The following is a 22,239-nucleotide window of genomic DNA, read 5'->3' as shown; positions in this document are numbered from 1 at the left end:
TTTAAAAATCTGAAAGATGGAGATGTCCTGAGCCGAGTAGCTTGTGAAAAATAACGTATGTCAGATTTAGTGGGCTACAGCTGTTATTCCTTTTCACTATGTTTCAGATATCAACACACAAGTAAGTATCGGATTGGATTTGGTATCAGCAGATACTCACTATTAAAAGGCTCGGCTCAGGATTGGGCCAGAAACAATTGATTGGGACATACTTAAAAATATGGGCTCCTGTCAAATGGTCAGCAATCATACCAAGCTAGCATGCAAATTTAAAGGACCTGTGACAAACAGAACAACAAATAAAAAGCCACCATCGATTAAAGTTATTTGTTCACCCTGTCTTTCTATTTGATCTTATTTCAGGCCTCAACACAGCATGAAAACATCTGATCCCACTCCAGTATGTCCAGTCGGCAGACAGTGCGGACTAGTCGCCACTATGCAATGTTTGTAAGGGACCAGTGGCGGTGTTGTGGACCCAGGCGGGATGCTGCTGCTGACGGCTGGTCAGTATGACTTTGCTGGACTTGTGGCTGTCGCGCTCTATCCCCATGTGCCTGCTCCTTCAGAGCCTTGTCCTCATGGCCCTGTGCTTCCCCTCGGCCAGCATGTGTCCAAAGGGCTGCATCTGCCAACGTGACCCCCACCTCCACGGCCTCAACGTTACCTGCAGTCAGTCCCGCCTCAAAGAGATCCCCCCCAGCCTTCCGGTCGACACCGTCCTGCTGAGGCTGGACCACAACCAAATAGGCGCAGTGCCCGATCAAGCCTTCCACGGACTCCGGCTTTTGAGGGAGCTCAACCTTTCATACAATGCGGTGGAGACCTTAGGGGAAGGTGCCTTCAGCGGCATAGAGGCAACGTTACAGGTGCTGGACCTCTCCCACAACCGCATCACTAGCGTACACAAGGATGCCTTCGCTCGGCTCAAGGCCCGCGTCATTGTGGACGATAACCCCTGGCATTGTGACTGCGCCCTCCAGCAAGCCATCGGCGGAATGGCCCACAACCACGAGGCTGCCGCCAGGGTCCTCTGCAGGAGCTCGGAACTTCGTGACCAAGAGGGTCGACCTTTCTTGGCGGTGGACACCGACCTCTGTACCCTGGCCAAAAGGACCACAGACTACGCTATGCTGGTGACCATGTTTGGTTGGTTCGCCATGGTCATTTCATATGTAGTGTATTATGTCCGTCAGAACCAGGAGGATGCCCGACGCCACCTGGAGTACCTCAAGTCGCTCCCGAGCAAGCCCAAGAAACCTGACGAGGCTGACGACATAAGCACTGTTGTCTGACGGCAGTGTCATAGTGACTGTGTCCCACACAAACATCACGAACACCACAATGTTTATTGTAACGGGACCCACATTTATAGTGTATACTATTTCAATATTTTAGGTGATGTGAGCTCCCAATCTGCTGAGAAATCTTTGTATTTTGGAAGTTGTGTTAGATGTCCTTACCAGGGTTTGTTCATGACTGATCTGAGATGAGATGAGAAGCGGGGCCACAGAGTCTAATAGTCTAATACCAACGTTGTTTTTTCTACAAAAGTTGCATATGGAGCTTTGAAATTTTTTATCTCAGGTTTAAACATTGACATGATAATGGCTTTTTTCGATGAAAATTTGGAATATCTGATAAAAAGAAATATATTTATAAGATGTGACACCCAAAACGTAATTTCCTAGAGCCCTCATTTTGGTATCTCAAAGCCCACGATAGAATGTACATTGAGTTTTGCAAACACTTGCTAAACCAACTGCATCTTTCATACCCCTTAAAATGAATGTAAATTATAACATTTACATTGACAGTTCTGCACAGAAATGTCAGCATTTCTGAAGCCATGGCCTGCTTATGGAAACTATTTGATCTGTACTTTATTCGAGCATTAATGGATATGGGGTATGCAGATATGAGGTCTTATCTCCCTGCTTGCCTTGAGCTGTGATGGCCTGTTTTTAAATAGACAAAGACAAATAGGCACTCACTGAAGCATTTAGTAAACCATGTCATAAATACGGAGAATACTAGATGCTATGGAAGCCCATTTCTGTCAAGAAAAGAAACAAATGAAGGGTCAGGAATGATTCAAAATAAAAACATCCACTCAAAATTATAACATTTAAGGAGATATTAGGAGTTTCTAGATGAGAATTATGAGATATTAACACAAATTATCATATATAAAATGATTTCAAAAGATAGAGCTAGATGGAGCTAGCATTTACTAGGTTGTTAACGTTACCTGCTAGGTCACCATTATAAACCAGGGTAAATTAGCTTAGAGCCAGTAGTCTTTGTGGTTGGGAGACTGCTGGTTCTAATCTAGAAATTCAGGATCACAGTTCTGGCAAGGTAATGGCACAAATATCACCCAAAACGTTTAAAGAATGGTAATACGCAGGTATTACAACTGTAAGCTATAACTCACAGATTAACCTTGCTCAATGTGAAATTAAAAAATGAGAGTGAATCATTATATTGCTCTTTGGCCACACCATCATTAATCTGCTTCTACACTGAGCATAAACTTTTTTTTCTGATGATGTGTCTTGTCATTAAGACAGATGTTGAAGGGCACATTATGTGCTCAACAGTTAACAAAATTACTTGTATGTTTTACTGTATGTGCATCTGGTAAATATAAATGTACTATACAAGCAAAAGTTGGGGGAGCTACTCCTTAAATAGTCCAAATGACTTAGTATCTCAGAATGATGACTTACTATCTCATAATTTTGACCATATATTTTTGTCATTCCTTATGTTATGTGCTTTTTCTTTTCTGGGTAGGAATGGGTATTCATAGGTGTCCTGATTGGTCAGAGGGTGTGAATTATTTTCAGATAACCACACTTCTCTGATGCAATGTTCTCATTGGCACTATTAATTATTTCTCATAGCTGGAACGCTGCTGATTTCAGTTCTTACGAGGCTACAGCTTGTCCTTGATGGAGTAGGAATGTAACGTTTGTTATAAGCTTGACAAAGATGCCAATACAAAGTTTCCATTTAAAGAATGTACTGCCCCAAAATTTGAAGAAACAATACTTATTTTAATTGTAGCAGGAAGCCATGGTCTAAGCAGGATAATTTACTCCAATTCATGCAGCTATTGAACGATAATGCACTTCGTGGATGTAAATGTGAGTGCCAATAGCATGCATTATTTTTCAATAATGGCACTGTGGATTATGCTCTATATACAGAAATTTGATAATTGTAATGCTAATCCCAATTATGATTTGTGCTTAAGTTTGAGAATAAGGCTTTTTAGCTGAAATGACATGGAAAGTTCATAGCTCCTGCATAGCATTGGGCTTCATCACAGATGACCCTGCTATCAGCAGAGGGTTTATGAGTAGAATTTATTGATGGTGCAATTTGCTTTCAAAACTACAGCAGCCTATTGCTGCCATCATCACAAAAACATTCTGCTCTTATGACGAGAAAATAAAGTTTTTTGTTATTACTACATACCAAATTATTCAGTTTTCCCAAGAAACCTTTACTGTTCTAACAACATATCACTATATCCGGTCACATTTCATTACACAATATCAGTATATTTAATTACAACAAACCTTTGTTGTTATAACGACATACTAATATTGCTATATTATGTTATGAGAAAAAGATACAATCAAAGCCTGAAAATGAGACACTAGCCTAGATCGCTTCCTTGAGACATATTAAAATAATGTATAGCTACACGACCGACCATGACATTGTGGTCATAAAGGAAAAAACATTATAATATGAAACCAAACCCACAACCTTGTGTGTAATAACGAGAACATTTCTTGTGAAAGTAATGTTGTGGTAACAAAAAAGTCTCCTGTTAAAACTTGATAATTTGGTTGTGAAACAAGAATAATATGTCATTATAACATGAAATCTTGTTATAACAAGTTTTTTTTTCGATATCTTGAGAAACAATAACCTCCCATATATTGCGTCGTCTCTATCACTTGCACATTAAGGTCACTGTGTGCTAACGGTTCAATAATTCACTTTACATGCCCATAAACGTTTGAAAGCTTTTCCTAGTATACAACACATCAATTAACAATCAAGCAAAATTGGACATTTGCAAGCCAGAAATATTTGCGTGGTTATGTAATTTTATTTAGCAATTATACCATTTTAACTGACCCCATACATGTTATTCAAATTCATGTTAAATTAATCAAGTATACAATGTATTACACTATGTAATTATTTAAAATATACCCATAGACCTAATCCTACCAAAAGCATCCGTTCAAGAGTGCACCTGTGTTGGAACCAAAACAGTACATGTCTTATGACCTTAGTTTATGGTGCTATGTGTAGCAATTTACAATCAGTTTAATTGTCATTACAGCATTTCAGATTCCTCCTTCTCTTCTTTCTTTTACACAGAAAACTTGATAGTCCGCAATCATTGTGGCACAATCTAAAATCATTCCAAATCACAAACTCAAGTTGGTCCTTTGCTGACCTCCAGTGGTTTAACTTCTCACCTTGCTGCAGTGATGTACAAGTGTACACCCGGGTGTGTCAGCACAACCTGATATCACTGTTGGGTGTGGTTACAGGTGCAACAAAGCACACTTCTGACCAGACCCAACAATGTGGTCAGAAGTGAAACAGGCTTGACACTTTGAACCAGATAGTGCAGTGGAAAATGCTCCATGACGAAAAATAGGAGACACCATAGTGGTGTCCCGGTTCAGTATCAGTCTCCTTTAAGTCTTCAATTTGAGACCAAATCATTGCTGGTCAACAAAGCATGTCCTATTCCAAAGGTTCCTCCAGATTTAGCCAGGAGCTTTCTTGGCCATTACAGATTTTTTTTCCAGAATTTGGAGAAGAAAAAAAATGGGTGCCTTCTACAGAATCCCACCCATTACAGTTACAGTTACATTACAGTTTTGGCTATTCAAAATGTACAAGCATTATTTTTGGCTGCAAACTGGCCATTCTGTTTGGATATGTGCATTTTCATTTTAGTTCTAGTATATTTATGTCTTAAAACACATTAACAAACTTGGTACACTTAACAAAAAACAAATGGTATCCAATATATCCATTGGTTTTGAATATGTATTCTGGTTACCTGAATTACTATGGCAGGAAACTACAGTGTATGCCTGGTAAAGGATTCTAATTGATAAATACCATGAATGTTAAAGGTGCACTATGAGTTCCTGCATGGTTTCAGCGCGATTTCATTTTTGTCTCAAATCGTATGCATCTCTCCTTGATCCGCTAGCTGCCTGCCCCCTGAATACACTGTGTAAAAGCTCGTTCTCGGGAGACAACACGGGTTGTAAACGTCAAACAAACACTAGAGGCACAGGCTGTGCACCAAAATACAACAAACCACTCCAGCCAACCACCGACAAGATGGTTGGGGGAGGGGGTGGGGGTTAGTGACAGTTAGTCAGTTAGTCATGACAGTTACGGAAACATGGGGGGAGGGGCGAGCTTGCTCTGTTTTGTTTGATATTTACTTGGAACGTGGACAAACTTGGACTCTGGACAAAAGACATCAACATCCAAAAGTGGTTACAGCATTGACTGGGAAGGGGTCAAAGTCATCGACCAAGACTCGGAAGATGGCCAGAGAAAGATCAAGGAATACATTCACATCTAACACCAAGAACCATTTTTGAACCAGCCCAGTACCCTAGTAATTAGGCTGACATTGGGGGCTCCAGCACATCAGGAATTACGTCCATCGTCAACATTCAGTGCCAATGGAGGAAGTAGTCTGCCTTAGGTAGAGGTGGAAAGTAAAGGTGTGGAGGTGACGTACACCTTTTTATTAACTGTAACCACAATTTCCCCCTAACCTAACCCTTAACCAAGTGTTTAATTCGCTTAACCTTAATCATACTTTAGCCATAGTTTTTTTTGCCATAAACACAACTTTAACCATACTGTAGGCATGTACAGAGTTTGTTGAAAGCAAGAACATTGGCACAAGACGTTGAAACATCCCTGAATGTATTTTGAGGTTTGGCAGAATTTCCCCCATGTATAACGTTATCACATGGCCAAAGTTCCTTGGAAACTGAACTCTCTCTCTGACAATTGAGAAAACTCCCTCTGCAGATAAAGAACGCGAGAAGTGGCTGAACGCCTTTTAAAAAAGCTAATAAGTGAGTTATTTTGTCAAAGAACTTAGAATGTCTTTGATGTTTTGGAATCTAAGGTTTTTGGGAATTGTATAACATCTGTGCACAGGCTCTTGCTGTGTTGTACTGTACATTTCTTCCTTCAGTTTGTAAAATCTATGTTTGTTCCTGTTGTGTTTAGTCAGCTGTTGTCAATCAGAGTCAGTCTTTGTATATCTGCACTGATCAGAAGTAAGCACAAGACTAAATGTCAGTTTCAGTGGACTCTTCTTGTTGGTGATTTGTGGTTACTCCAGTCCTTCAGAGTCAATGTTGTTTACTGTTAATTGTTACCGTTTGCCTTCACTCGATTTCATTCGTACCAGGCCTTTTCAAGGGGAGGATAGATTTCTCAAAGTTTGGGATGGTAGACTATACAATCATCTCAGTCATGACAAATTAAGCCAAGCTGCCAGTGCATGCATCGTTTAACCTTTAATAACCATGTGTACAGTAATGTTCCCAGCAGTGGGTGAAGAGAAAATTGATGCTGTCATTTCCCAAATGGCTTATTTTCCATCACAGCCGCTGGAACATACGACCAGAGAAATCCAATGAAAACCACATGAAAGACCAGATTGATATGTAAAAGTACAGGGAACAAACTTTCACCCCAAAAAACAAATTTTATAAATACTAACTACTTTAAATAATAACGTAAATGAATCCTGCACATGATTAGTGACATGTTGGATATTGGGTGTTGCTAATATCTTGTGAAATTTCCTTCTCCATTCATGTTTTAATTGTTTGTCACAGAATTTGTACAATAATGGTTGTTAAAATGACGTCTTAGGGGATATGCAATGATTATATGTTGGTAGAAAACACTAGGATCACATGTAAATAGGAACGTTGATGTTGTGTGAAATACTTGAAATCCCTTTAATTAGTTGTTCTTGAATGTGCTAAATCCCTTAGCCTTGTCTTGTAGAGGCAACATCACACTCCTCATGACAGGATCAGGATAGGCTATGAAATGCATTTCCAATATAATGAAGCAGAGTGTAGCCAAGGACCCGAGAGTATTTCTAAGTGCCTGAATACTTCTCTCACCATTTTTTTTATTTTTAATTACGTCTTCTTTCTCCATCTCTGGTCTTAGTTCTGAACACATAAGCCCCTCTTAGTTTAGGGTTCTCACTGTTTAGTGGATTTGTCAATTTAGGTTTATTTTGCAAGTTAGAACCAAAAAACTGAATCAACCATTCTGATGTAAAGAGCTGTTCAACTCAATTATACTGTACCATATCACAGTTTTCCGTGCACAGACAGTGTGTGATAGACTAACTCACAGTTGAGGATGAAAATGTTAGCACTGACTATCATGGTGGTGTTGTAATGGCATGACATACAGAACATGAAATAAAGGAGGTATGCATTGGTTCATGGTATATTTTCTTTCTCTGTTGACTTAAAAATACACAGCTTTTGGCAGTAAATGAGCAATGCATTAAAGGAATGTGATTTCTTTCAGGAATGAGTAGTGTTAACACTGTCTACACAGAAGGCATGGAACGTAGGTGAGTGCACAGGCCCCGTTTTTTTTCAGATGTTATTTTTATTATTTTTTATTCATAACTGTACTTACACACCGCCGACTTGAGCTTCTAAAGATACCGGAAGTCATTCATTTTCAATGGAAGCTGGCTTCTCTTAGCTGCAAGAAGCGGCAAATCTGTCGGCGTCGCGTTTTGGGCGTTTTGAGCGACCAGAGTGTCAATCAGAAAGTTGAAAGTAGGTCAACTTTATGGTAATGAGCTATGACGCTGTTCAGCGGCAAGCAGCGGAAAACGCCAGCAACCAATCGGAATATAGACGTCCTTCGCGCTGGCTGATTCCGGAGAAACATACGATGTAAACTTTCGTTCCTTCAAAAACATTAGTTCCGAGAAAAAGAAGGAAAAGCTCATCATTGCCGTTGCTGGGTTCCCTATCATTTATGATATTTGCGTATAGGGACCAGTTAACGTTACCTGCCTGTCACATCGTCTCTAAACAGTCCGCTCACGGTGAAGTCCTGCACGGATCAACAGCTGGCGGCTGCTCGCTCTGCCTGCATTCTGCTGCGGTTCAGCGGCTAACGAGCGAGTTAACTGCTAACAGACACTGCTGCGACCAACAACCAATACAAATTCTGTCATTATATATGTAATTTATAAAAGGTTTCTAGTGTCAATGTATTGGCCATGCAGTGGCTGCTTGTGCTTTTTCCATGATCGAACATAGAATGCTACTACCTCAGAGCGGCCAAAGCGTCAAACGGCTTCCTCGTACTTTTTGACAAGCGTCCTTGACAGGGCGACCAGAGCTTCTTTGCAGCTCAAGTCGGCGGCAGTGTGTACGTACAGTTAACCTTTATTTATTCAGGGGAAGGTTCACTGAGAGGCAACCTCTCTTTTGCAGGAACGCCCTGATCACATTCACACAGTTACACATTCATACCTGGAAGCTGCCCAGTACAACCACAGTCTGATCTGCTGGCCACTGAGCAGCTCCCCTGGAGCAGTTGGGGTTAAGGGCCTTGCTCAAGGGCACCTCAATGGTGGTAATGAGGGAAGGACAAGCGCTGCTCTTTCACTTCCCCACCCAGATTTTATCCTGTCGGTCTGGGGATTGAACCCATCGGTCACCTCCCGGTCACAACCTTTAGGCCACCACTGCCCAGATGTAAAGAGAGAGAGTACACCATCCTAAATATCAGAGATGGGGACTCGAGTCTGAGACTCGGACTCGAGTCGCACTTAAGTCGCACAAACAGCTGACTTCAGACTTGACTCGGACTCGACCCAAAAGACTTCAGACTTGACTTGCGACTCAACCCAAAAGACTTCAGACTTGACTCGGACTCGAGCTTCGAGACTCATCAACAACCTGTTTTCATGCAATTATAGCTTTTTAAATAAAAATGTATTCATGTATTTCTATTTTCTTTTATTGGCGCATATACGGGGAAACGTATGACGAGCTGCATGTCCCCTGCCATAATGTGCAACATAACGCATGCGCCTATGTGCGCGCACTCACATATCAAAAAATGCATTGCCAATGGCGACACCAAATCCTCCTGGAGTTGTACCTTTTCTCATTAGTTTTGCTTTCAATAACTTGGTAAACAGAGGCAGTAAGCTAACAGCTACATGCAAAGTGTGTGGCACCAAGATAAATGATGCTGGATCAACAACGTCGGACTTCATCAGGCATCTCAAAAAGCACCTAAATAGGTCAGTCACTCACACACTAATGTGAAAAGAGAAGTTACATTTAGCATATATCGTCACAGGTAACAAGCTAACCATCGCAAAGTGTTGTGCTAATGCTGGGAACAGGCAGATTGTATCTTTATAGTTGTATCCATATGATGTGACAGACTTAGGTTAATATTTCACCAGGTCCGAGGGCTAAAGGGATGTGTTAAGTAGACTCCATGACGTTACCCTACAACTGATTTTGATACTGTACTGTATGGATGGTAGCTACAGGACATGTTTTGAATTCATAAGATTTAACAATACAGTGTTAGAGACAGATCAGATGGCCAGAGACTTGAGACTTGACTTGGACTTGTGGCAAAAGACTTGAGACTTGACTTGAACTTGCCCCTCAAAGACTTGAGACTTGACTTGGACTCGAGCTCAAAGACTTGAGACTTGACTTGGACTTGCAAAAAATGACTTGTGAACATCTCTGCTAAATATGAGAATATTGAGAAATCAGTAAAGTAAGTACCAGAGGTCAAATGCCATCTAAAAGACCTCTATTTAGCCATTTTCTCATATGAAATCCAGAGAATCAGGTCCAGGGAATTATGCCTGGATAGAGCGTAAAGGAGACAGGACATGATGCAGATTACACTGCAGTCATGTAGCTGGTTTGTAATTTGGTCATAAACTACTACTAAATTTAACGAAGCTAACTAGCTAACGCTAGCGTTAGCTGGTAACTTAAGGGAAATATTACAAATTTTCTGTTCTGCCTCTCCTGTTGGATGACTCGCTTTAGCGTTTAGCTTAGCACGGTGCCATAGCAACCATAAACAAAACACTGGCTCTAGCTGTTGTGGCTTCCTGTTTGGTGCTGGAGGGAGCACCCTCATTGGTTGTTGACAATGACGTGATTTAACTTCAATACCAAGACTTATAATTTACGATAATGTCAAACACGTAGATTTTGTCTAAATGTCAAGACGGGAAAAAGACTGACTGAGTTTTATGACCAACTTACACCAAACGATTGAGACGACGGGAACGCGCCAACTCTAGCAAGACTCTCAGGATTTCATTACGATATTGGAACTTAGTCTGCGACAATGGAATCGCTTGAAAAGTCCTTTGGTGTAAGGTCGGCATAAGAAATATGAACCCACGTCTAGTCCGGCACAATTCCACAGCTTCTGGAATGGGCCAACAAACATTTACCAGAGGGAAAAGTGGACTGTTAGTTTGCAGGCTAGATAGCTAATTAGCTGCTCATCTGCAGCACATTAAACAGCATGTAAACGTATCTCATATCACTCGAGTCCAGTTAGATGCTGGTGTGGTCCTTCTTCCTTCTTCAATACCACCAACACGCAGTCTCCCCATCACATGTAGGCTACTGTGCTAGTTTGTTTCCTCTGTCTCTCATTCTCTATGTGTAAAAAGGCCACGTTGTAGTTGAACTAGTGGGTAGTCCAGAGTTTAGAGGTAGAGGTAACGTCTCCCAATTTGGGGGCTCCTATCAATCTGCCAACATTTTGTTAGATGTTGATGGTTATAAATACCTCTCAAATGTGGGCTACCTGGCAGTTAAATTACGTGTCAGTTTCTGTATGTATTAAATGCAGAAGTGTGACGTGTGGGTGTCAAGGCTTTGGAGTTGTTTAAAGGCCCATTTTGACAAAGCTGGGTCGAGTAACAGGAAGTAAGGTGTCAATTATCAATGTGACTACTTATGCTGTTGAGTAACAAGTTAAGTATTGTCATTACTTATTTGGTGAGTAACGAGCAGTGCATCAACACTGGAATTAAAAAATAAATAGCAAGTCTTTTTTTTTCATTTTCACAAAGCTAACATAATAGCAATGTAGCATCTCAATGCAATTGAATTGTAATCCTTGTAGGCAAACATTTTTCTTTGTGGAATGAGACTGCAATTTAGATATCAGCCTTGTCATTTGCATATGACAGAAGTATTTAAATGCAAAGTATTACCCCATGAATAAAGCATGTGCTGATAGTGACAATGCAATCAGTGCTGCATTCAATGAAGACAATGGTGTCTGAAGTGAAAACCAGAGGGCACTTATCTTAGACTTTCCTGATGTGATGGCAGTCATCACCTGCAGCCACACAGCTGATTTAAATGCCTGTAACCTTTCTGCACTCTTTAAAGAGCACAAAAGCTTTTCTTTATAATTTACTCTTAGTAGCTTATTGTCTCCTCTTTTGGTTTGTTGACCTTTTTTGTTACTTTCAGTGCACATACTGTACATTAGATAACAGAAGAAATAAAGGATGACAGATTTAGCTTCATACATCATTTTAGTAGTTAATTTAGTATTGTTCGCTGAACATTAGTTCTGTTTGTATTGCACACATTTAGTTAACATCTGTATAGTCATATTTTGATTTATCTTTAGTTACATTTATCTCAAGCGCTGAGGGTTCCGCTGCTGGTTTGGTCTGATCGGTTATTATATACAGGCTGTCCTGTTTAGCTGACGTCCACAGAAAATATGTCAGTTTGAATATGTCAGTTATAACTGTATGTCACAACACGGGGTACCCGCGGGGGCTTAAAAGTATTTAAAAAGTATTCATTTATACTCTTTATATTCTAAGACTTATTTAGTCTTAAGTCTTACACATACCGTAGCATCATAAATGAAGGTTTTGTGTGTATACAGTCATAATTCACTCTGTTTGGTGTGAGTTGGATGTTTTACGACAGTACAGGTACTGTACAGGTTTATGTCAGTGGTTTTCTTAACGCTCTTGACCAGAGGCGGCAGCAGCCGTAATCCTGTACGCACTGTGGGTACATTTTTTCTGTGAGACATTCAACGCATCTAATGATGATGCGCACAGGAGCAGCAGCCGACAGCAGCTCTGTTCTGCTCTCTGCTCTGTTCACAGTAATACTTTTCTCATTAATTATACATTATTTCACCAACAACCCATCCACTATTAATCAGAATATACATTTTTATGACTCGATTCATAGATAAAGTGGTTGCTGGATGCGAGTATCGCTAAACCCACAGACGGAGCTAGCATGTTGTTTGAATCAAATCATGTGTGTTAACTTGGACATAGTCTATATCCACGATGTTCCAATTCCGAGATTGCTCTGTTGCTGCCGGAAATTCCCCACGATTTCACTCTTTTCGGCCGGATGTCCATTACCTTCCTCTTTCTTTGTGTTGGCATTCTAATCTGTGGTGGATTTATGAGGACTATGGTTAACTGCTCCTCAGATCTCTGCAGGGTAAATCCAGACAGCTAGCTAGACTATCTGTCCAATCTGAGTTTTCTGTTGCACGACTAAAACAACCTTTGAATGTACACATGTTCCACCGAAACAAATTCCTTCCCAAGGCTATTTTGCAGCGACACCATGACTCTGCTTCGCAAATGACGATTGTGATTGGTTTAAAGAAATGCCAATAACATACCTGCAAACTAGTCGCTTTTCGGGGAAAATCGCCGTTTTGAATGGGAAAATGTCATCCACGTGAATCGTGTAGATCCAAAGAGTTTTTATTCTTTTTTGGGGGGGGGTGTACAATTTCCCATAAACGGTAGTTTCAAAAACCTACTGCGGTCTTCTTCATAATAAAACATATTACGTGATACAACACAATGTTAGTTCAATGTGAATGCTAATAACGACCCTAACGACCGTTATCTACCGGACCGAATAGCAACGCAGATTTCGGTGCCACTTAAATGCCTGCACTTCTCTCTGATGAGATAGGCAACTAAAACATTGCTGCACGTGACGCTAGTTAACATTACACTTGGCAGCAGGTAACGTTAGCCTACCGTTAGCTAGCAGCTGGATTAAACACGGTTAAAATGCTGACAACTAAACCATGTAAAACAGAATCGGGAGAGTCGGGACTTTTCCCGGTGGGCCGGTAGTGTTTCGAGGCCACGAGGGCTGGTCTGATAATAGTTATACATTGCAAGTTCTTAGCAACACCATCCGGCGGCCTGGTGTGCAGGCGCTGCCTGCGGGCAGACCTGTGCATCGCTTTAGTGTCCACTCTCTCTGTAAAAATACAGATGAGCAGTGCGGCTTCCGTGGTCTGTGCAGCATCAATGCTGTGGGCATTCTGCGGCAGATTTGACGCGTTTGTGCTCCGTGTATTTCTGCCGTAGTTTTGGATTTCCACCTCCGATGTAGAGCAGCGTACAGCCTATAGACTGTTAGGTACAGCCACTTCCCTAGCTAAACTTTATGTCATTCAGAGGCGGGGCTCTGTGTCTGTCAGAAGGTCTGAGATCTACCATATCAGCAGATCAATCACGTAATGCACAGCAGACTATGGTGCAGGTAGATTATTTTCTGAAATATAGTGACTGTATTCTTGTAATACCCTATTATCACTTTATTCTTCTTAAAATATCACAACTCTTCCAAATCTCAGAGAACACAGATTTATTTTGAATGTGCACAAAGTTTTGAACATGAGCAGAAATTACTCAAACACATCTGAAATATTACAGTCCAGGGGTTTATTAATTCATTAAAATGAATGAATTTATCATTGAGGTGAATAATTGTCATGTGCACATTTAAGGAGGTTTCTTCCTCAACAAAAGACACAAAAGAGGAGGGAAGAGTAAGATTTGTATGCACTTCATTTAGCAGAGAATATCTCAACTGTTATAGACTAATATGACCCCATTGAACAATGTGGGATGTATGCCAAAGTCTCTACCCGGGACGAAAGTCCTGAAAAAAACCACAACAGGTGACACTGTTATCACACTACAGGTAAATGGGACTTTTTCTTCCCTTTATAGATATCCTCATACCAGATTAATCTTCATGTTAAGAGAAATACTTTTTGTATTGCACTTTGTCTAAAAAATAAAATAAAATATGCAATAGGCATATTAGGCAATAGCTCATTAAATATGCGTACATATAAACCCTTGAAGCTACAGATTTTCTGAGGTGATCACAATGTTCACAATGACCATGATTATAAGGTCATAGAAGAGCGTAAGCATTCTGATTTGATATAAAGAAAATGGCTAAAAAACAGTCAACCTATTACATACAACTAACAACATACAGGAATTGCCAGTTATTTATTAACCTAAACTTTAAAGGAACACACCGACTTATTGGGACTTTGTCTTATTCCCCGTATCCCCCAGAGTTAGATAAGTCCATACATACCCTTCTCATCTCTGTGCATGTTGTAACTCTTTCTGACGGCTCCACCGGTAGTTTAACCTAGCATGGATCCTGAAGGTAATCGGTTCCAACTAGCCTACTGCTCCGAATAAGTGACAAATAACACCAACATGTTCCTATTTACATGTTGTGATTTGTATAGTCACAGCGTGTACAAATAACAAGGTCACATGAGACACAGCCATCTTCTAACCGTATATATTAACTGGGAACTATATTCTCAGAAGGCAAAGCATTTCTACTCTACTACTTTGTGTGCCTATTATACCACATAACAGTCAATTGGAGAATTCTTGGCCTCCAAGAGCTCTGGCTCATCCGAAACTCAGGAGTGAAAAGATCAATATTACCACATCATGTCTGCATAGCGCTGGGAGACGAGCTCACACAGTGTCTCCCAAGATACATGCGCTGACTGGGTGCGATACAACCAGCAAAATATCAACCAAACTTGCAGCTCTGAACACTGTCCACAAACCAGACAACTCTTCTCTGATTCTCAATTTCAACTGTCCACAGCTAACAGAGAGTGCAATACAAATGGCGGAAACATTCTTGGTCAAATGTCTCAAACCATCAACGGACATGGTGATATTTGACGACCTGCGCATTGCTGCGTTCAATAGTAATGCCCTTAAGATGGACTTTGAGAGGACCGCTTGCACCTCAACTAATGCAAGAAAACATATACAAAGAGCCTATTATCAACAGCAGCAATGGTCCAAGCACCATTTACAGACGCCTCGATCTTAAATGCAGATGCTTATGGTTTTGTAAGAAAGGGCAGTTTATTAGTCCCTGAGATTGTAATCTCAAAACCTGAAGGTTTGCCAGATCCCTGCTCTTGTGGCAAGTGTGCACACAAGAATGGGTGTCCCTGTCGGGTAGCTGGTATCCGTTGTTGCAAGTATTGCAAATGCATGGGAGGCAATAGTTGTAAAAATCCTATCACTGAATGAGCTCTCATCATCATCATCCCCATACCTGGACTCTGTTGTGAAAGTTTTACCTTGCAACACAGGGAATAAACCTCTTGTTTTGTATTTTTCACTTTAAGTTAACATTCCAATGATAGCAAGGTTGGATATAAAATGTCTGTATATTAATGAAATGCTTGTTTTCTTTCTTTAAAAAAAGTCCCTTGTTTGTATACAATTGGATTTATAATTTTTCCATTCAATACCCCCCCCCCCCACAGACACACACACACACACACACACACACACACACACACACACACACACACACTGGACATCTACAAAAACACAATTATAAATATCAACCCAGAATTCTTACCCTTAGCCTACACTACATGGTCATTGTAAACATTGTGATCACCTCAGAAAATATGTAGCTTCAAGAGCTTATATGTACGCATATTTAATGAGATATTGCCTAATTTGCATATTTTATTAAATTTTTAAGACAAAGTGTAATACAAAAAGTATTTCTCTTAATATGAAGATTAAACTGGTAGAAATGCATGAGGATATCTATAAAGGGAAAAAAGTCCCATTCACCTGTAGTGTGATAACAGTGTCACCTGTTTCGACTTTCGTCCCAGGTAGAGACTTTGGCACACATCCCAGGTTGTTCAATGGGGTCATATTAGTCTATAACAGTTGAGATATTCTCCGCTAAATGAAGTGCATACAAATCTTACCCAGGACCTAGACTATAGGCTGCATTTGTGCTGACTCAGATATAATTATAAAAGTTGATCTACATGAGAAGAAATAGTTGAAAGCAATACAGGAAGCCTGAGAGCCTTATTCCGTTATGTTTTTATTTTCTGAATTGTGTCACGATTGTTAGTTCTGTTCTGTTTCCTGTTTTATTTTGAAGTCCGTCTTGTCTCCCTTGTCCTGTCTACTTTACTTCCTGTCTTTTGTTTTCCCGCCTGTTTGATTGTTCTGCCCTGCCCTGATTTGTTTCACCTGTTGTGTCACCTGTTTCTTGTTAATCCTTGTTAACCTGTGTATTTAGTCTCTGTGTTGTCTTTGTCTTGTGTGGGAGCATTATATTTCTGTAGCTGCGGCTGCTGTTGGTTGCGGAGTCTGTGTCTGTGTTTGTGTACTGTGCTGAGCTTTCCTGTTGTGGATTCTGTTTTCTTCCGTTTGTTCCTGCCTGGCTACTTTCCTGAGGACTTTGTGTAAGACTCTTTTTTTTGTTAATAAATTACCTCTTAACTGCATTTGGGTCCATGCCTTTCCTGTGTGTGTGTGTGTGTGTGTGTGTGTCATAAATTGATTAAGAAATAGGTGCATACAAATTCACCAAAATGCAGGAAATTAAGTTTTTAACACTAAAGTTTTCTGGGGGAGGACACCCTGACCCCACTGCATCATAACTAAAAAGGTGGCACCTTTTTCAGCCCTTCTGAGTTTGCAGGTATGCAATAAACCAGAGCACATTTTTCTCCCATCCCGGAATGCTGAGTGAACTAGCCAGACCTTCCTCTGCAGCGCTGTGGAGGAAGGTCTGGTAAAGCGAGACTAACATGAATATTGCAGTTATGAGGCTTAATCCCATTTCTGATCATATTTGGGATATGATGTTTACATGGCACATATCATATCTCAGAGACAGCTGTCTGCTCTGAGCGCATCTCTCTCTCTCTTCCCCCCCCCCCCGCTTCAGTGAAATATTTTCATGATTGTTCATTATGAAATGATAAAAGTATGCTAGGAACACACACTCATCCTGCCAGCGCCACTGCTCTTGACCGTGCTCTGCCGTGAATCAGTCAGTTGTCAGGAAAGAAAACCGAACGTCTTGCAACAAGCTAACACGTCATTTTGTAGGATATCATACCAATTGTTGTGCATGAGTTTTCGTACAATATCATACAAACCCATTCATGAGAATGCATCGCCAGGCTAGTCGTTTCCCTTCTTTGTGCTAAGCTAACCATCTCCTGGCTGTAGATATGACCGATAAGAGTGGTATTGATCTTCTTATCTTACTCAAAACAGTGTTAACTCAGGAAAATTGGTCTCTATGAAAATTATGTTTTACAGAAATATTTGAACCTCTGTCACACAGTTTATATAATCTGCCTTTTAATTGAAATGTCCATCAAGAAGGAAGAGAGAAGAATTTTTATACAATGTGTCATTGTCCATAACCTAAGTGAATACTTTTTTTTTCCCTTTCCCTGTAGGCTGTCGCAAACACGATGCTTTGGTATGAAATACAATTAAAATTAATATCCTCAAAGTTATTCTGCCATAGGCTTATTCAAAAGCTGAATCATTTGAACAAAACATTCAGTCTTCGTTGGAAAGGGAGACCTTGACAGGCATGAAACAACCCAGTCTCATATAAAAACGTACCCTGACTACGTTTGTCCAAAGTGCAATAATGTAGAGGGGTTATAATAATGGCCCATGAATTGTATGACTGTTAAATTCTTTCTACCTATTCTTTTCCTATTGTTTTGCGTCCAAGCAGAGGCGGTGCCAGGGAGGGGCTAGCCGGTGCTGTAGCTACCCCTAGGGTTGCCATAGCACCCCCTTAGCACCCCTGAGAAATTGCTGTGGTTCATTTTTAAATAAATAAAAAATTGTTAATGTGTAAATAGTATAACTTATATTTGAAAAATGAATAAATGCATAAATAAAACAAACTTATTTTTAGGCTACAAAACACAGGTGATCGTATTCGGCCAAAGGGTGCAGCACGCATTGAATTTTTGACCTTACTTCCGCAGTAACGTATTCACAAAGAAGAGCTCAGTATTTGGAGCCGTTAGGATTAGAGAAGGAATGGATAGTATTTTACTCCCTAAACGTCAAGGTGTGGAGACTTTATCAAAATCTGTAAATGAGACTGAGATATGGTGAACTTGTCACCAACCGGGACGAAGAAAAGCGGCCGGAGGAAGGTGATCTGACCACGGCTGTGATTGCTGCTGAGGATGCTTAACGTCACCCTGCTGTACATGACATTAGACCAGGGGATTGCACAGCCAGGCCACAGTGGGTGAGTCAGCTGATAGGGTCCATGCAAGAACTTTACTCTGCTCTGTCTTGTAGAAGACCATTACAGTGAACATGTGTTTTACAGAAATGTGGATAAATGGATCATGGACATCAATGGACATCGGTTTTATTTTTAGCCCAGAAAACACATTCGCCCTCAGTGGCTTATTAGATATATTAAGTCACTACAGATATGACTGTTATTTTGACCATACGTGGAAGTGTGAAAATTGTGAGGATACATGCACGTTTGTGTGTGCTTGGCTATGGGTGGTGTATTTGGCCTGCTGCATTAATCTTCTGAGCCACTGTATGAGAGCTGCAGTAATGATTGTTTGTTTGAACCCGGTTTGTTGGCTGGTATTTGAAATATGTTTGGTGGGCTAATCAGAGTTCTATGGTGCTGTTGTATCAACAACTTTAAATCAATCTCTTGTCGCTCGCTTAGTAAACCCTGGCGGAGGTGGGTGGGCATCTGCACGAGTGTGTGTAACGTTATTTGTGTCAAGGGAAACTCAAAATTTCAGAGCACCCTCACTGAAACGTCGAGCAACCCCAAAGCACCAGCAAAAGAACATCTCTGGCGCCGCGACTGCATCCAAGTCACGTGACTTTCAAGATTCCGGCCGTGGGAACAAAAAACATGGCGGACATTTCTCTCATTTTTAGTGAAAAAATCAATATTGAGTGAGTATCTGCATAAAAATGCGTTTTGATTACATTTCTAGCGAGAAATATATATATATTTTATTTTCATAATATTCACTCAGTGAATATATCACTCGCTTGCTAGTTGTTGTGAAGATTTTTCAGATATTGCCAGAATAATGTGAAACTGACACGTTTTGGTTGCTATGGATGCTGCATCGCCTAGTATAGCTGTGGCCCCAGATTATCATAGGACTCCCTTGCCATTTCGCTCCATCTGACGGATCAAACCCTCGCCCACTACATGCGTTGTCTGAGGTTGATTTGCTGATCAACACATTATTCCGTGGCAGCGGGAGAAACTAATGTTGACAAAGTGACGAGTTACGATCGTACGACGAAGCATTAGGGCCACATCAAAGGGGGGGAAAAAAATGTTGGAAGGTTGTTTTTTATTTTTTATGCATTTTGCATTTCGAGAATAAAGTTGAAATGTCGAGAATAAAGTCAACATGACGAGAATAAAGTGGAAATACTTTTTCGAGAATAAAGTCGATGTTGAGAAAAAGTTGATATTTCAAGAATTCAGTCGGACTGTTGTGAATAAACCAAACTACTAGCTTTACCTATAGTCTTCTACAAAATGCCTTGTGAAGGCCTATATGAACTCGTGAAATTATACTTAAGAATCGGTTTTAATAACAAGGAAATTCTTTCTCTTTTAGCGCATAAACACAATATGGTGATAAGTATTAGGACTTAGAGATTGTGCCGAAAATTGCATCTGTTCAGAAGGAGAAACCACACAAACTTGGAAGAGGTGGCCGCATTCCTGCAAACTGAAATGGCAGGTAATGGACAGATGCAAGCGTATCGATAATTACACCAACGCGCAATACAGAGAAGATATGTTGTATTGCAAAACACAATAAGACAATTGATCAAATTGTTTGATCCTGAAGGAGTGGAGCTCAGGCGAGCGCGGCGTCTGAGACGCAGGCATTACCACAACAAAGGTCCCAACGTGCTATGGCATGTGGATTTGTACGACAAGCTGAAGCCATACGGCATTGGCATCAATGGTTGTATTGATGGTTTTAGTCGCTACATTGTGTGGATGGAAGCCTACACAACAAACGACGACCCAAAAGTAATAGCAGACTACTTCATCACATCCATTGCGCGCTTGGAAGGATGCCTGGAGCAACTGCGCGCTGACGGAGGCACAGAAAATGGGCATGTTGAAAACCTGCTTGTTTTTCTGCGCAGGAATCACAGGTAGTTTTGCAGGAGACTGACACAAATGAAATAGGTGCACTTTTAATGTCATGTCATTTAATGTTTGTTTTTTCCCCCCTTGGTCCATTTTTTGGGGGGATAGAAACTGCACTCACATAACAAGTAATTCCTTGTTGCTTGGCTACATTAGTAAACTCGGATGTGTTTTTTCACTTCCTTTTTGTTGGACATATTGTGCCTTATCCTGTAAAACATACAAATAAAAAATACAAATCACCTTATTCACAGAACATCTGAAGTGTAATCTAACAAACCTAGCTAACCTGTGACATGCTTTACCTGTACTATGCCTGTGGTTGTACAAAATTAAATATATAAAATCATAAACCATTTTGCAAATTCAAAAAATGTAACAAAATTTGCACAACCAGTTCAAGTTCCCTATTGTAGTGAAATAATGATGGCATGACTGAAGGACCTGTGTGCATTAAAAGCTGCAACCACATGTATTTTTAATTAGGCACAAAATTAATAAATGAACTAATTAACCTGAAATTCCATTTTCCACTACCTACTTATTGTAATAAATCCTAGTTTAAGCTTACTTAAACTGTCAGACAAATACACAATTATTGTTGACCTAGAAAATAGTTTGTGAAAACTGTACTTGAACTATACAAACGGAGACAGAAGTAGTGGTAGAAAGAGGTTCCTGGTATAAAGTCATAATAACATCTGCAAAAAAACAGAGCCCTTAGTTTTTGCATGAATGCAGGAGAACTGAAGACAAACTGCACCTATAAAAGGCTTTCAAGGTAAGAATAGCAGCTTCTTTTCTTTTTTTCTAGAAACCTTGGCTTGGCAACATCATGGCCACAATTGTTTTTGAGGGGCCAGATATTGTGCTACACAATGTCTATCACCCAGACGTTGCTCTCAAGGACTTCAATGAATTCAGCACGAAAGTCAGGGAAATTTTCATAGCAGTCATGTCCATCCAAGTGGCCGTCTTGTGAACCGTCATTTCTGTAAATTCAACAGTAATGGTCAAATCGGACCCTGTGCCGAATCTCAGAAATTTCTCAAGTTTTTCTTCATCCAGTTCCCTGATATACCTTCTGAGATGATGTTCGATCTCTTTTTGCTTTGCCCTCATATCTGCTGGGAACTTCAACAGCCTTAACACCTTCTTAGCTGTGGGTTTAAGATCGGCATACATCTTTGACAGCTTTTCATAATTCAGATTGATCCGTGATTGTGTGATGTCCCTCCAACAATCGATGACAAACATAGGCTTTTGAACAAAAATTCTTCATCAGAATTTGTGGAAGGGTGTCTGCTGAAGGTTTTCTTCTGCATTCATAGTTGTCAAGGACCTCCAACAGGTCATCAGGTTCAACAGAGGAGAAATCTTGTAAGGCTTGTCTGAGGATCTCTCGGTCTTGGCAGCTTACAAACTGAAGAAAGGCTTCTGTCAGATCACTGTACACTGCTCCAAATAACATCTCCTCAACAAAAGGGGGCGCAAGCTTGATAGGAAGCTAGTGGCAGTCTTGGTATCCTCTCAATAAAATTCTGCCAATGGCTTTCCATGTGTCAGCCTTGAAATCATGTCTGATGAAGGGTACTTGCATTGTTGTCCCGAGTGTGCAACGATCATAGCATTCGTGCCAAAATGCACTGAAGACATCTCTCAGAACCCCTGTCCCACTACCAGCTTCCTCAGAATTATCTGGGAGTAATTGTCTCACTGCCAGTGGTCTGGTTAGTCTCGGGGTCAGAAAATG

At 40.5% G+C, this 22,239-nt stretch overlaps 1 protein-coding gene across 1 annotated transcript; it reads left to right on the top strand.

Annotated features, from left to right (window-relative positions):
* The first annotated feature begins 372 nt into the window (after positions 1 to 372).
* On the top strand, positions 373 to 2,714 carry lrrc3b (leucine rich repeat containing 3B). Its single transcript, XM_078267888.1, has one exon. It carries the CDS (start codon positions 513 to 515, stop codon positions 1,293 to 1,295), a length of 783 nt encoding a protein of 260 aa, XP_078124014.1. The 5' UTR covers positions 373 to 512; the 3' UTR covers positions 1,296 to 2,714.
* Positions 2,715 to 22,239: the final 19,525 nt, after the last annotated feature.

Source organism: Sander vitreus, chromosome 14 (assembly GCF_031162955.1).
Source record: "Sander vitreus isolate 19-12246 chromosome 14, sanVit1, whole genome shotgun sequence".
Classification (NCBI taxonomy): Eukaryota; Metazoa; Chordata; class Actinopteri; order Perciformes; family Percidae; genus Sander; species Sander vitreus.
The sequence above is the reverse complement of the archived record's forward strand: the minus strand, read 5'-3'. Positions and strand labels throughout refer to the sequence as shown.

Excerpts from the sequence above, each read along its gene's own strand:
- lrrc3b (XM_078267888.1), top strand. The coding sequence starts at position 513 with ATGACTTTGCTGGACTTGTGGCTGTCGCGCTCTATCCCCATGTGCCTG.